This window comes from Lynx rufus, unplaced genomic scaffold, assembly GCF_022079265.1.
Source record: "Lynx rufus isolate CCGP_SWC_20201006 ecotype Redwood Valley unplaced genomic scaffold, mLynRuf1.p SCAF_18, whole genome shotgun sequence".
Lineage (NCBI taxonomy): Eukaryota > Metazoa > Chordata > Mammalia > Carnivora > Felidae > Lynx > Lynx rufus.
In genome coordinates this window covers 5253430-5264869 of record NW_025814832.1, presented here as the reverse complement: position 1 = coordinate 5264869, position 11440 = coordinate 5253430, and the positions used below count along the sequence as shown (strand labels likewise).

At 55.2% G+C, this 11440-nt stretch overlaps 1 protein-coding gene across 1 annotated transcript; it reads right to left on the bottom strand.

Moving 5' to 3' along the window:
* Positions 1-4840: 4840 nt before the first annotated feature.
* UNC119 (unc-119 lipid binding chaperone) lies at positions 4841-10698 on the bottom strand. The gene is made up of 5 exons (XM_047080734.1): positions 10419-10698; positions 6784-6897; positions 6216-6318; positions 5842-6014; positions 4841-5555 (listed from the first exon to the last, which is right to left on the bottom strand). The coding sequence occupies exons 1-5, from the start codon at positions 10642-10644 to the stop codon at positions 5443-5445; spliced, it is 729 nt and encodes a 242-aa protein (XP_046936690.1). The 5' UTR covers positions 10645-10698; the 3' UTR covers positions 4841-5442.
* Between the last annotated feature and the right edge of the window lie 742 nt (positions 10699-11440).

Below are 11440 nucleotides of genomic sequence, written 5' to 3'. Positions count from 1 at the left end.
CCTGGAGGCCTGGGGGTGACAAGAACCCCCAGAGGTTTTCCTGGGCTCAGTTAGGCACAAGCAGATCCCTCGATGGCCTGCCATTATCCCCTGACCTGGAACAATAAAGCAAATGCCTTGTAGTCTTGGCTCCCGAGGCTTCATTTCTGGATTTCCCCTCCCTGGACAGAAAGGCCAGGCCTCACTAATTGTCGATGCCCTGGGTTTGTGTTGTCACCCTGACTCTCGTTCTTTGCTGTCAAGTTTCCAAATCTAAACAGTGAGACATCTAGGAGGACTTCCTGATCAGCCTGGGGAGGATGAGAGGGCAGGACAGTGGGGCCTCTTCCCAGGAGAACTGTCAAAAGGATGCAAGGAAGCAGCTGACCTGCCCACAAGGAGGAAGAGGATTCCCTCCCCCTAAACCCCGTCCTACTGTGACCGCTTCCCTCCTCGAACGCTCCCATCTCCTCACACAAGAAGGGGTCACTTCCCCATCCAGCCTGTGCCTTCCTGCCGCCATCTTTCCCTGGCTGGAGCTCTGGGTTCCACAGGTGACATGAATGGAGCACAGTCTGGTTCTATTCACACTGCTGGCCCTGGACGGTGATCTCTGGAGGGTAAGGGGCCCCCTCAGTCACACTTCAGACTCACCTCCCGGGTGCCACCTTGGTGGGCTGCTGTCACCAAAGGACAGCCTAAGAGGAAGCCCCACGCTCTGCCTGAACAGGGACAGGATAGGTGTGGGAGACAAAAGCACATACATGAACCTCAAGGCTTGGAAAGTTCTTCCAGGAGCCAGGCAGTACCACTTGCTTGCCCCAGAGGACAGCTCTGTAGAGATACCATAATAGAGCCCCACCCCACAGCGGCACCCTCCCTAAGAGGCTCTAAGCCTGTGTCCAGGATGGCAAGGATAGGGTGTCGAGTGCGGGGAGGCATGGCCAGCCAGTGCACCTGCCCCAGCCCAGCCCTGGCTGTGAAGGAAAGGGGTGAAGCCCCCTACGCTACACTTCCATCCTAGGTGGTAAGCAGAGGACATCTCCAGAGGTACTCAGACCTTTGTCCCATGGGCCCCTTTAGCACACCTACTAGTGAGCTGGGAACCACCCGAGTAAGGCAGGTGGCAAACAGGATCTGGGGTCTTGTGTTTTTGTTTGGAACCAGACTGGCCCTTCTTTTAAACCTGGGCTGTAGCCACTCTGAGCTGAGCCGCACACTCCCATTCATATGCTGCCCCCTGCTGGTCACCTCACACGAACCGTTCACTCATTTGAGCTGAGTGGATGTAGGGTCTGGAAGCGCCCCGTTTGCCAGGAGTTAACTTTTTTTTTTTTTTTTGCCCAGGGGCGGGGGGGAGGGGGGTTGCTAAACATACAGGTTCTAAAACTGGTTAGAATTCATGGGCTTATCAAATTGGATGAAGAAATTATACCTTCATTTTCATTCATCTCTACCTCAAATGTAGTATTTCCCTCAATTACAAATGTCCACAACAAACCACAATAGCTTTAGTGGAATCTGTGACTTTGTCATGTAAGGTAGAGAAATCGCAGATTAGAAATCACAGATGTTTTCATGTTATATTACAGGTATTGCAGAATAGATATATAGATTTCTATTATATAGTGTGTTGTGTTTAGGATTGCCATATATTTTGTACTCATAAAAAAAAAAAACAACGCTTATTGTCTGTAGGCTTCAGCAGACGATAACAAAGGGGTCTATGACACACAGAAAGGTAAAGCACCCTTGCTTTAGTTGCAGGGTGATGAGGGATGGAGGGTGGCTCTTAAGGGGAGGGGCCAGGAGAGGGAAGAAGGCACTAGGGACTTGAGATAGCAGCTCTTCACCAACTGGAAGGGAAGCATCTTAATATCTTGCGGTGGGTTTGGCAGCCCCAACGTGCTTCACCCAGACCAGCCTGGGTCAGCATGAATGGTGGGTCTCTTGGGCTTTCTTGCTCAAGCCAGTAATGGGGTTCCCATGACATTCCTGAAGAGTCAAAACAAAGAATTCTGGCCCACTTCAGAGAAATGGAATCTGAGGCCCAGCCCTGGCAGGGTCAACAGCTCATCATCATCAGAGCCAGGACTAGACCCACCCCCACCCTATCTTCTCCCTCCTTCTTCTTCCTGGGGATCCTCTAGGTTCCTCGGGAAAGTGCCAGGAACCGAGTGCAGAACCAAATGCCAGGAACCATTAGCAGCAGGACGAGTGCCAGAGACAAGAAGGCTTAAAAGGAGGCAGGGGGCCAAGACTTCTCTCATCTGAGCTCCTCCAGGCCCTCTCAGGGTAAGTGCTAAACTGCTACCCGTGTCAGGGATGAGGACCTCAGCCCAATCCAGAACCTCAACCCAGATCGACTTAGCAGGCACAGTGAAGACTGTTACCAGGGTAGTGGTGGAGAGTCCTCTTTCTAACAGCTGTAGGTCTGAAAGTCCCTCTTGCTTGCTATAGCTTCTCTGTAGCTTTTTAACCCCATCAACAGCACCTCCAACTCCAAATACTTTGTATACCTACACAGCTTCATCTGCAAGCCACCCCCCACCCCACCCCAGGCCCCTTCCTCACTTTTGGGACAACTGACAATTCCTGACCACTCACTTCTTGGTAAAAGTCTTTCTTCCCTTAGCTTCTAACATATCTTACTACAAAATAGGCTTCTCTTCCCCCCTGTCTGGCTGCTCTTCCTTTCTCCATCATGGATTCCTCTCCCTTTGCCCTGTTCTCAAACACTCAATGGCCTTGCCTAGGGTTACACACTCCCATTCAGTGACCCTTTGTTGGGAGGTGTGGACTATTTGCATGGAGCACTCCATTGATTGGAGGACATTTAGCGTTCCTGCCTCCTGCTCACTAAACACCAGTGGTGCCAGTTGGGCGCCCCATAGCTCAGCCACCATTGCAGCCTCTGCAATTGTCTTGTGGCCAATGACCTCCAAGGATCACCATCTCCAGCCTGCATTCGCCTCCTGGTCTCAGTGCCTGAATTTTCTGTCCTCCCAGTCGCCTCCTTCAAGAAAGCTGTCCCACACCATAGCAGATCTCAACCTGAACTCACCACCTCCCCCTAGCTCCCACCCTGATCCAACTTGGGTTCCCAAGCCCAGTGACAGCACCCCTTCCCACCCCAACATTCAGGCTGTGGACCAGGGCTTCAGCCTCGACTCCTCCCTGTCTCCAACCACCTCATCAGCCACCAGCCCCAGAAAGATTCCCTCTTAAAAATCTCAACTTCACCTATCTCTCTCCATCTCTATGGATATTGATCTAATTCAGGGTCCCTTCAGCGGTCAGTCAAATGACTGCAACACCCTCCTCGGCGGCCCCTGCCCGTAGCATGGTCATCCAGGGACTCCAGAGCCAGATTGCCGGGGTTAGGTTAGACTCCTGATGCCACCACTTAATAGCTATGCAACATTGGCAGGGCATGTTACCCCCTCTAGGCCTGCATTTTCTGTAAAGTGGCCATAATAACAGTGCCTTCCTCACAAATGACTGTGAACATTCCAGCACATATAAAGCGCCCAGCCAGAGGTCTGGCACCCACTATGTGTTGGCTGTTAGTCTCACTCCTTCAGATCCAGCCTTCCAGAAATCATCTGAACAGGTCATTCCCGATTAATCCTTCCCCCTCCCTCAGAAGAAGCCTCACCACCTGCACTACAAACCACCTGTGTCTTCCTTCCACATCATAAATACCCACCTTCCCAAATGCTCTGGATAAATCTTGCCTCCAAACATTTGCTTTGTGCTGCTTCCTATGCACAAATGCTTACCCCACCTCTTCTGGCCAGTCATGCTGAGCCATTCAAGCACCTGCTGCAATGCTGCCTCCTCCAAGTGTCCTCCTGAGATCTCTCCAAGCAGGACCACTCTTGCTCCCCTGTATGCCCGGTCCATCTTACTCCTGCAAACAAGTATTTGTTCCAGGTCTCACTCATTTTAGAATTCCCAGAGTTCGGGGCACCCGGGTGGCTCAGTTAGTTAAGTGCCCAACTCTAGATTTTGGCTCAGGTCATGATCTCATGGTTCATGAGTTCGAGCCCCACAGCCGGCTCTGTGCTGACAGTGTGGAGCCTGCTTGGGACTCTCTCTCCCTCTCCCCAGCATGCTAAGTAAATAAATAAACTTTAAAAAAAAAAAAAAATAGAATTCCCAGAATTCAGCCCAGGACCCAGTCCCAGCAAGGGCTCCACCAGTCGAATTCCAGCACTTCTAGACTTCTTAGTGGGTTAGGTTAAAGCCTCAGCCCAGAGAGGGCTGTCACCAGGCATATCTAAATTAGTGGGTGGGAAAAGTAGGGTGTGAGCTCTCCACCTATCTCAGTTCCCCAGTTTCCTCTACTAAGGGAATTAAGAGCTCTTCTGGGTCTGGGTAGCGCTGGGGGCCAGAGGCAATGTTATATGTAGAGCGGCCAGGCCAGGGGCTCCCCAAGGCAGCTGAGGCCAAGGAGATGGCTCCAAACCTTAGCCCAAACTGTGTCCACCTTGAATCTCTGATGAGGGCTACAAACACAAACTAGTAGTCCCAGTGGGCTCTGGGTGAGGGAAGAAGGGGTGGAGAACAAGACCACCTCCCCCACACCTTCCGTCCACCTTAGAGTCGAGGGCTTTTGTCCCAGCCCCTGTTTTGCCAGAGTGGTCGAGGACTTTGAGCCAAAGCTTTCCTCTCTCAGGGCCTGGGTCTCCATCTTTGTCAAAGGAAAAACCCTTTCCAGCTGTAACATGTAGTAAATGCTGACTCTAGATGCTGTGATGTCAGGGCATAGAGGACTAGGGGACAGGAGGAATTGAGAGTCACATTAATGTTCCACCCCCACCACACCCACACCCCCACACGCTGGCCCACAGCCAAAGAACAGAAAAGGAGAAAGTTTATTGAAAACTATATACAGTTGGTCCAGTCCCTACCACAGGCTGCAATCCGAGGGGCCGTCCCTCCCACCCCTCAGGCGGTGGCTCAGCCCTGATGGTAAAGGTTGGGGCTAGGGCCAGGGCCTGGACTCCCTTGGGAAGCTTGGCAGCCAGACACCCTCCCCCACCCACCACAGATGTTCATCTGTGAATTTACAATTCTAAATGGCCTGTAGGTAGGCAGGGGACAGGGAATAGGCCTCTGCCCTGACCTGCTCAAAGCCTGGATAGGGGAACACTATTCTTAAACTTGGGCCCAAGAGGCCCAGCGAGGCTGTCCAGAAGTCCTGGCTACTCTTCTCACAGGAGGCCTTCCTGGACATGGAGGCAGACAGCCCTCCTACCACCCCACCCCATGCGCCAGGCCTCATGGGCTTCAGAGATTTGGACTGGGGCCATCGAGTACCCTCCCTCCCATTGCTGACTCAGGGTCCAGGGCTCTTGAAATACTCCTCAGGCAGAAGCCTCGGGTCGAGAGGTGAGTGTCGGGGAGGTCACAGTTGAGGGTCCAGGACCCTCCCGGGGTATGGGGCTGTTTTGGGGGTCAGGGCGTTCCACTGTAGGAATAGTCTGCTTTGTTGTGCATCACCAGCCGATCATCCACGAAGTAGAAGCTGTCAGACTGTGTTTCGTATGGGTGACGGATCATCTCGTTGACTGTAAGAGAGGCCCAGCCAGATAGGGCAAAGGTCAGAAGCCTGAGCCAGGACACTGCAGGGGCTCCAGGACTGTGGGATGGGGACAAGCTGAACAACCTCAGAACCACCGCAAAGAGTCCCCCCAGCCCATTTGAGCCTCAGTTTCCCCATGGGTGGCATGGGAATGGTGGCCAAAACACAGGTGACCCAGGGTAGGAGAAAGGGGGTCGGACCCACGCTCCCCCCACTTTGGTCTCTCTAGCCCCTCCCACCCCCCCTACTCCCACAAAGCCCTGCCCACGCACTCAGCTCCTCAGAGAGAGGGGGGAAGTCGTAGATGTGTTCGCAGGTGTTCTTGCTGCTGGGGATGCAGAAGCCAAAGTGGAAGTCAAAACTTTTGAGGAGCTGGTTGCGAAAGTAGTGCCTCTCAATCATGCGGAAGTTGTTGACAGGCTTATCTCCCACTGTGAACTCCACCCTGAGAGATCGGAGGGGGCGGGTCTGAGTTTGGCTTTGAAGTCAGCTAGCAAGGCTCAAGACAGACACCACCCCCAAAAGAGCCGCTCAGTAAGAACTCAGGTAGGGCTCATTCCCACCCTCACCCTTACCCCCAGCCTTTGCCCACCCCTCCAAGTGCCCCCCTCCCCCCCCCCCCCCACGGCGCCGTCCAGTGACTTACGTGGCTCCCACCTGCCTCAGGCGGAGGAAGGCAGGTGTGAACTGGTAGCGGACAAAGCGTCCAGCATTGGGGTCCAGATCTCGCCGGTTGATGGGCAACCGCTCTGCAATGTACCCCGACTGGGGCTCAGTGCGCTTCAGGCTGGGGCCCATGCCCACCCAGGGTTCCACCCCAGGGCCCACATCTGTCTGAACTCTTAAAAATTCCCCAGGAGAGTCTGATGCACATTTAGGGTACAGACCTTTGGCCAAATGATTCCACAGGGAGGGGGGATGGTTTCTAGTTCAGCAATCAGGTCACCGGTTTCAACTGCGGTTTCCCAGGGCCACGGGAGACACAGAGGCCAGGGGCCTCTGGGACTGCAGTTCCCAGGAAGGCCTGCAGAGGGCAGGCTGGCAGGGACTGAAGAGGCCGTACTATCCTCCCAAGATGTCCAGCCCCAAAACCGGAAAGAAAAGCAGAGGACCAGCCCCAGCTCTATTCTGCGGGCTGAGGAATCCCTGGGTAGCCCACTTCACAGCCCTTGCCCACCTCCTCCCTCCGTCTATGTCCTACCTAGCCTACTCACCTGAAGCTGGGGGCTTCTTGATTTCAAAGAGGACAGTGCCTGAGTCCATGTCTCGAATCTTGAACCTGATGAAGTCGATCTTGTAGATATTCTCCTCGGGGGAGCATAGGTAGTCTAGGGGAGACAGGCAGCTAAGCAAAAGAGGGACCCATCCAGAAGCCCCCGCTACCAGCTCAGCCTTTGTGAGACCCCAGACTAGTTCACTGCCTTCTGGAAAGAGAGAATTGAGTCCCTGCCCTGGGGGCACACCCAGAGTGTGGGGGATACAGAGCCCTGTCTCTGGGATCTAATGGGAGACAAACAGCGCCATCCTAGTAGCCTCTGAGCTCAGGGAGGAGCAGGGTGAAGGTGAGTGGAAGACAAGGTCACCTCCCCCCACAGTCCCTCCCATCCTGGAGTTGAGGGGCTTTATTCCAGCCTCTGCTCTGCCAGGGCTAACTCAGTGACTTTGAGCCAGATGGGTCTCCAATCTAATGAGCAGTCCCCAGCACGGAAGGAAAGGTACAGCCCTGCCTTTGAGAACCTCATTCTAAAGGGGGTGACACAGCTTTGCCTCACGAGATACATAGTGCTACTCTGAAGGACCCCCCCCCCCACCTCCACCACATAACTGCCTCTCGAACTACATCTAAGTGCATTAGGCAAGGACTTCCCTGACCTGGGTCATACTAGGGCAGGCAGACAACCCCTTCCCTGCTCCTCCTCACCTCCCAGCCCCCTCCTCTCCCCATAAGCGGCTTATATCAGCCCAGCTCCCTTAAGCAGCTTAGTCAAAGCTCTGCTGACTCAAGCCCAGAGCCTATAATATTGGGGGAAGGGGGCCACCTTTGCCCCCAACCCCTGTTGATCTCCAAATGGGAGGAAGTCTTAGCAAAGAGAGGGAACCCCCTCAAAGGTCATCTACCCGGCCTTGGCTCTGAGCCACCCCCATAGTGAAGAGTACAAGCAAAGCCAGGAAGAGGGTGTGGCAGGTGCATTTGGGGGTGTGCATGGGGGTAAAGGGAGTCCTCAGGCCCAGAAGAGGAACCAGGAAGAGTGGTGAGTCCTGCCAGAGGAAGTTTAGGAATATCAGCGCCTGATCCAACCCTCACTTCTCTTGCAGCAGCAACAAGTGCTCAGGGAGGCCCTGGCAGCAAATAGAAAGGAGCAGTGGTGGGTCTGCTCTGTCAGCCTGCCCAGCATCACATCCTCCCCAGAGAGGCCCGGAAATCACCCTCCAAGTCCCTGGGCCACCTCCAATTCCTCTGGGGCAGGAAGAGGAAGTGAATGTAAAGTCATTCTCTCTTCCCCAATCCTGGGGCAGCCCCCTCCAGGAAGCCCTCCCGGGAGCCTCCTGGCACCTTGGGGTCCAGCAGGGGCTACACAGGGCTTGGGGAGGGGCCTGATCCCTGGCCTGTCCACCACAGTCCAGGGTGTGGAGAGAGGAGAAGGAATGTAGGTGGGCAACACCCACCTCACCCCATACACACTTTATTTTCACAGAAAGTAAGCACCAATCCCAAGATGTGGAAAGAAGGTGCAGGGACAAGAGGTGGCAGAACTGGGAGCAGGATCCTAGTGGCCCAACTCCAGCTCTCTGGAAAACCCTTCCTTCTCCTCCACATTCTCTTGCTTTCGGAGCCTCTCCTCTCTCTCACGTGGGAATAAGTTCTTGCAGTCTGCCCTCAGTCTCTTCTACTGCACCTTGAATCATTAGCCCTTTTGCCCTTAGAGGACATGACAGAAATGGAATGCCCATGGCTCAAAACACTGCACCTACTCCCTCCCTTCTGCCAAGGGAAGGATGAGGTCTGGGACCCAGGGTAAGGCCAGATAAAGGGGCAGAGTGGCTGAGGGCTCAGAACACAACTGCCCCCTTTCCCTCTGCCACAAATAGCTTCCTAAGCTGGATTCAGGGCTGGTAATCCAGGAGGAGCAACCCTCAGACCTGTGTGATTAGGGTCAAAAGGGTGGCGATCCCTGGAACCCTGTTCTCACCTTCTAAAGAGAAAAGGGTTCCCATGAAGCCCTTTCCCCTACCCATCCCCCACAGCTGCCCCATCTCTAAGGGCTATGAACTTCCTCCAAAATAGGAGACACATTGTGGTACACGGGCTGGAAGCCCCCACAGTTGCAAAATAACCTTTAAAGTTACCTAGGACCCAGACAGGTCAACTTGACCTCCAAACATCCTATAAGGAAGTTCTGTCCCAGAGCTACCCTAAATTCTAAACCTGCTGTTGCCAGTTACAGCTCAACTGGCAGTAACATCAGATTGGTCCAGGCTCCCTCCCTCTACTAGTGTCTGCTTGGGCAAGGCAGCTCAGCACTCTGGGGGCCCAGCCAAGAATGGTTGTTGCCTGGCTCAGGGAGGAGAGAGAAGCTGGTCCCCCAGGGACCCAGATGCACAGGCCTAGACCTGCCATTATGGTCCCCTCCCCGGCTCTGTCTGGCAGCCTTGGGCTCTGCTGCTCCTGCAACTGCAGGGCTCAGGTCCACTCCAGCACCTGCCCCCCACTACCAGAGAGAGGTCCCAAGAGTTGCTCTCACAGAGGGAGCTGGGGCAGGATTACTGATAAATGAAGCTAGGGTAGAGGGCCACTCTCTCTCCAAATGCCATCTGTTCTTTGAGGTTCAGCCACCGCCCCTGCCATGAGGCTTCCTAGCCGTTGTTCCCTGCCTATGGTAACCTCCTCCCCTGCCCTGAATGCCCATTTGTCTGCCTCTAGGCAGCAGCCAGGGGCAGTCTTGTGGGGCCCTCAGTACAGTGGATAAAAGAGCCCTATTATACTAGAGCATGCACAGCATGCCAGGCACTATACAAAATCAGAAAATTAATTTCCACAACAGCCCTATAAAGTAGGTGCCATTGTCCCCATTTTATAGATGAACATGCTCAGAGAGATGAAATTACTTGCCCAAGGTCACACAGTCAACTACCTGGCACAGTTGGGGCTTCAACCCAGGCAGTCCAGCTCAGAAATTCAACCACAGCGGAGACCAGGCCTCCGGAAAGAAGACAGGCTAAGGGCGGTTTTAACTCATTCCCTTGAGAGGGCCGAGAGCCAACCCACTGAAGCTTCCTGCCCAGGTCCTTTCCTGGGGTTGGAGGATGGCCCCAGACTTCCTGGGGGATCCAGGGTGAGAGCATTACGGATCAGGGAGACCCGAGGGTCTTAATGTCACCGAAGCTGTAGCTCAGCCTCCACCTAGCCTCCAGGGTGGGGACTGAGGACAGAAGACTACACTCAGCACCCATCTTCATTATTGCAAAACAAAACAAAACAAAAAAAAACCAGCCTCAAAGGGCTCTGAAGACTCCACGGGGAAGGGGTCACAGTTGCAGCTGCTGCCCCACCTCCACCTTGGAAAGGGGGACGGCCTCCTCAGAAAGGAAGGAATAGGGTGAAAATAAATGTCTAAAGGGAGAAGAGGCGGGCACAAGGAGATCAAGGGAAGAGGGGACATGGAGATCTCAGGCTCAGAGGCAGAAGGGTAGGGGACTCAGACGAGGGGGACCCGGGTGGGGGAGGGGAGGTAGGGGGAGGGCGGGAAAGGGGGCGGGGGCCCGGGCTCGGCACACCGCGAGGCCCCCCTCCCGCGCTCTCTCCCTCCCGCCCTCCCACCGCGGGTGGCGCTGCCTCGCCGGTGCTCACCGCCCGTGATCCGCTGCAGCCCCAGCACGTCCTCCGGCCCGATCGGCTGCTTCCTCTGCAGCGGCCCCGGCCTGGGCCCCGGGCCAGCCTCCGGCTCCGACTCGGACCCGGACTCGGATTCCGCCTGCAGCTGCGGCTCGGGCTTGGGCTCCACGCTCTGGCCCGAGGCCCCTGGAGCGGACTCCGCCCCCGTCCCAGCCCCGCCGCCGCCCTTCTTCACCTTCATGGCCTCGCAGGGCCGCCGCTTGCCTGCTGCCGCGGCGGCTGCCTGCGCCGGCTAGAGCCGAGAGAAGGGGGAGCGTCCGCAGCCCCGCCCCCGGCCGGGGGGCCCAGGTACCGCCCCGCCCCCGGGGGTGGGCCAGACGTTCGCCCCGCCCACCCCCGCCGTAAGGCTGGCCGGCGCACCAACCTGGGTCTACTCCCGCGGGGCTGGGTGGGGCCTCGCCTTCGGCTTTGGCTCCATTCAGTTTTTTGGATAGGTACTTTAAAGGGTCGCCTACGTCGACTACCTCTCCTCCTTACTCGGGGCGCTCCAGCCTTTGGGCTCGTGCGTCTGACCCTCGAGAAAGTTCTGACTCAGGGTCTTTGCCTGGGATGCTCTTCCCCCAGATGGCCTCCTCTTCTGGTCTCAGTTCAAATGTCATCTGCTCAAAGGCCCTCCCTCACACCCAAACTACAGACCCCCCCCCCCCCCGCCACCCCAGTCACTATCAGATCAGCCTGTTTTTTCCTTCTAATGCATTGTGGGAGTTTTACTTGTTCACTGACTCTTCCCCCTCAACGATCAGTTCCAAGAAAGCAGAGATCCTGTCTTTGTTCTCTATAATACCTAGCACTTAGCACAGTGGCTGTTGCAGCCCAGGCTTAATATATTCTTTTTCTGAATTTATGAATGAGTTTGTATCTGAGGGCTTACACTGGTACAAGCTCTTCTCTCCCAGACCCCCTGCGGGGAAAAAAAAAAAAAACAAAACAAAACAGGAGACACTAACAGCTGTGCTGGGCAACCCTGGACATGTTGA

What these genes read in the sequence shown, in the direction of transcription:
- UNC119 (XM_047080734.1), bottom strand. Translation starts at nt 10,644, where the DNA reads ATGAAGGTGAAGAAGGGCGGCGGCGGGGCTGGGACGGGGGCGGAGTCC. An exon ending in CAAGAAGCCCCCAGCTTCAG is followed by an intron (nt 6,319 to 6,783) that starts GTGAGTAGGCTA and finishes GGTACATTGCAG; the next exon opens with AGCGGTTGCCCATCAACCGG. An exon ending in CCCTCTCTCTGAGGAGCTGA is followed by an intron (nt 5,556 to 5,841) that starts GTGCGTGGGCAG and finishes CCTCTCTTACAG; the next exon opens with TCAACGAGATGATCCGTCAC.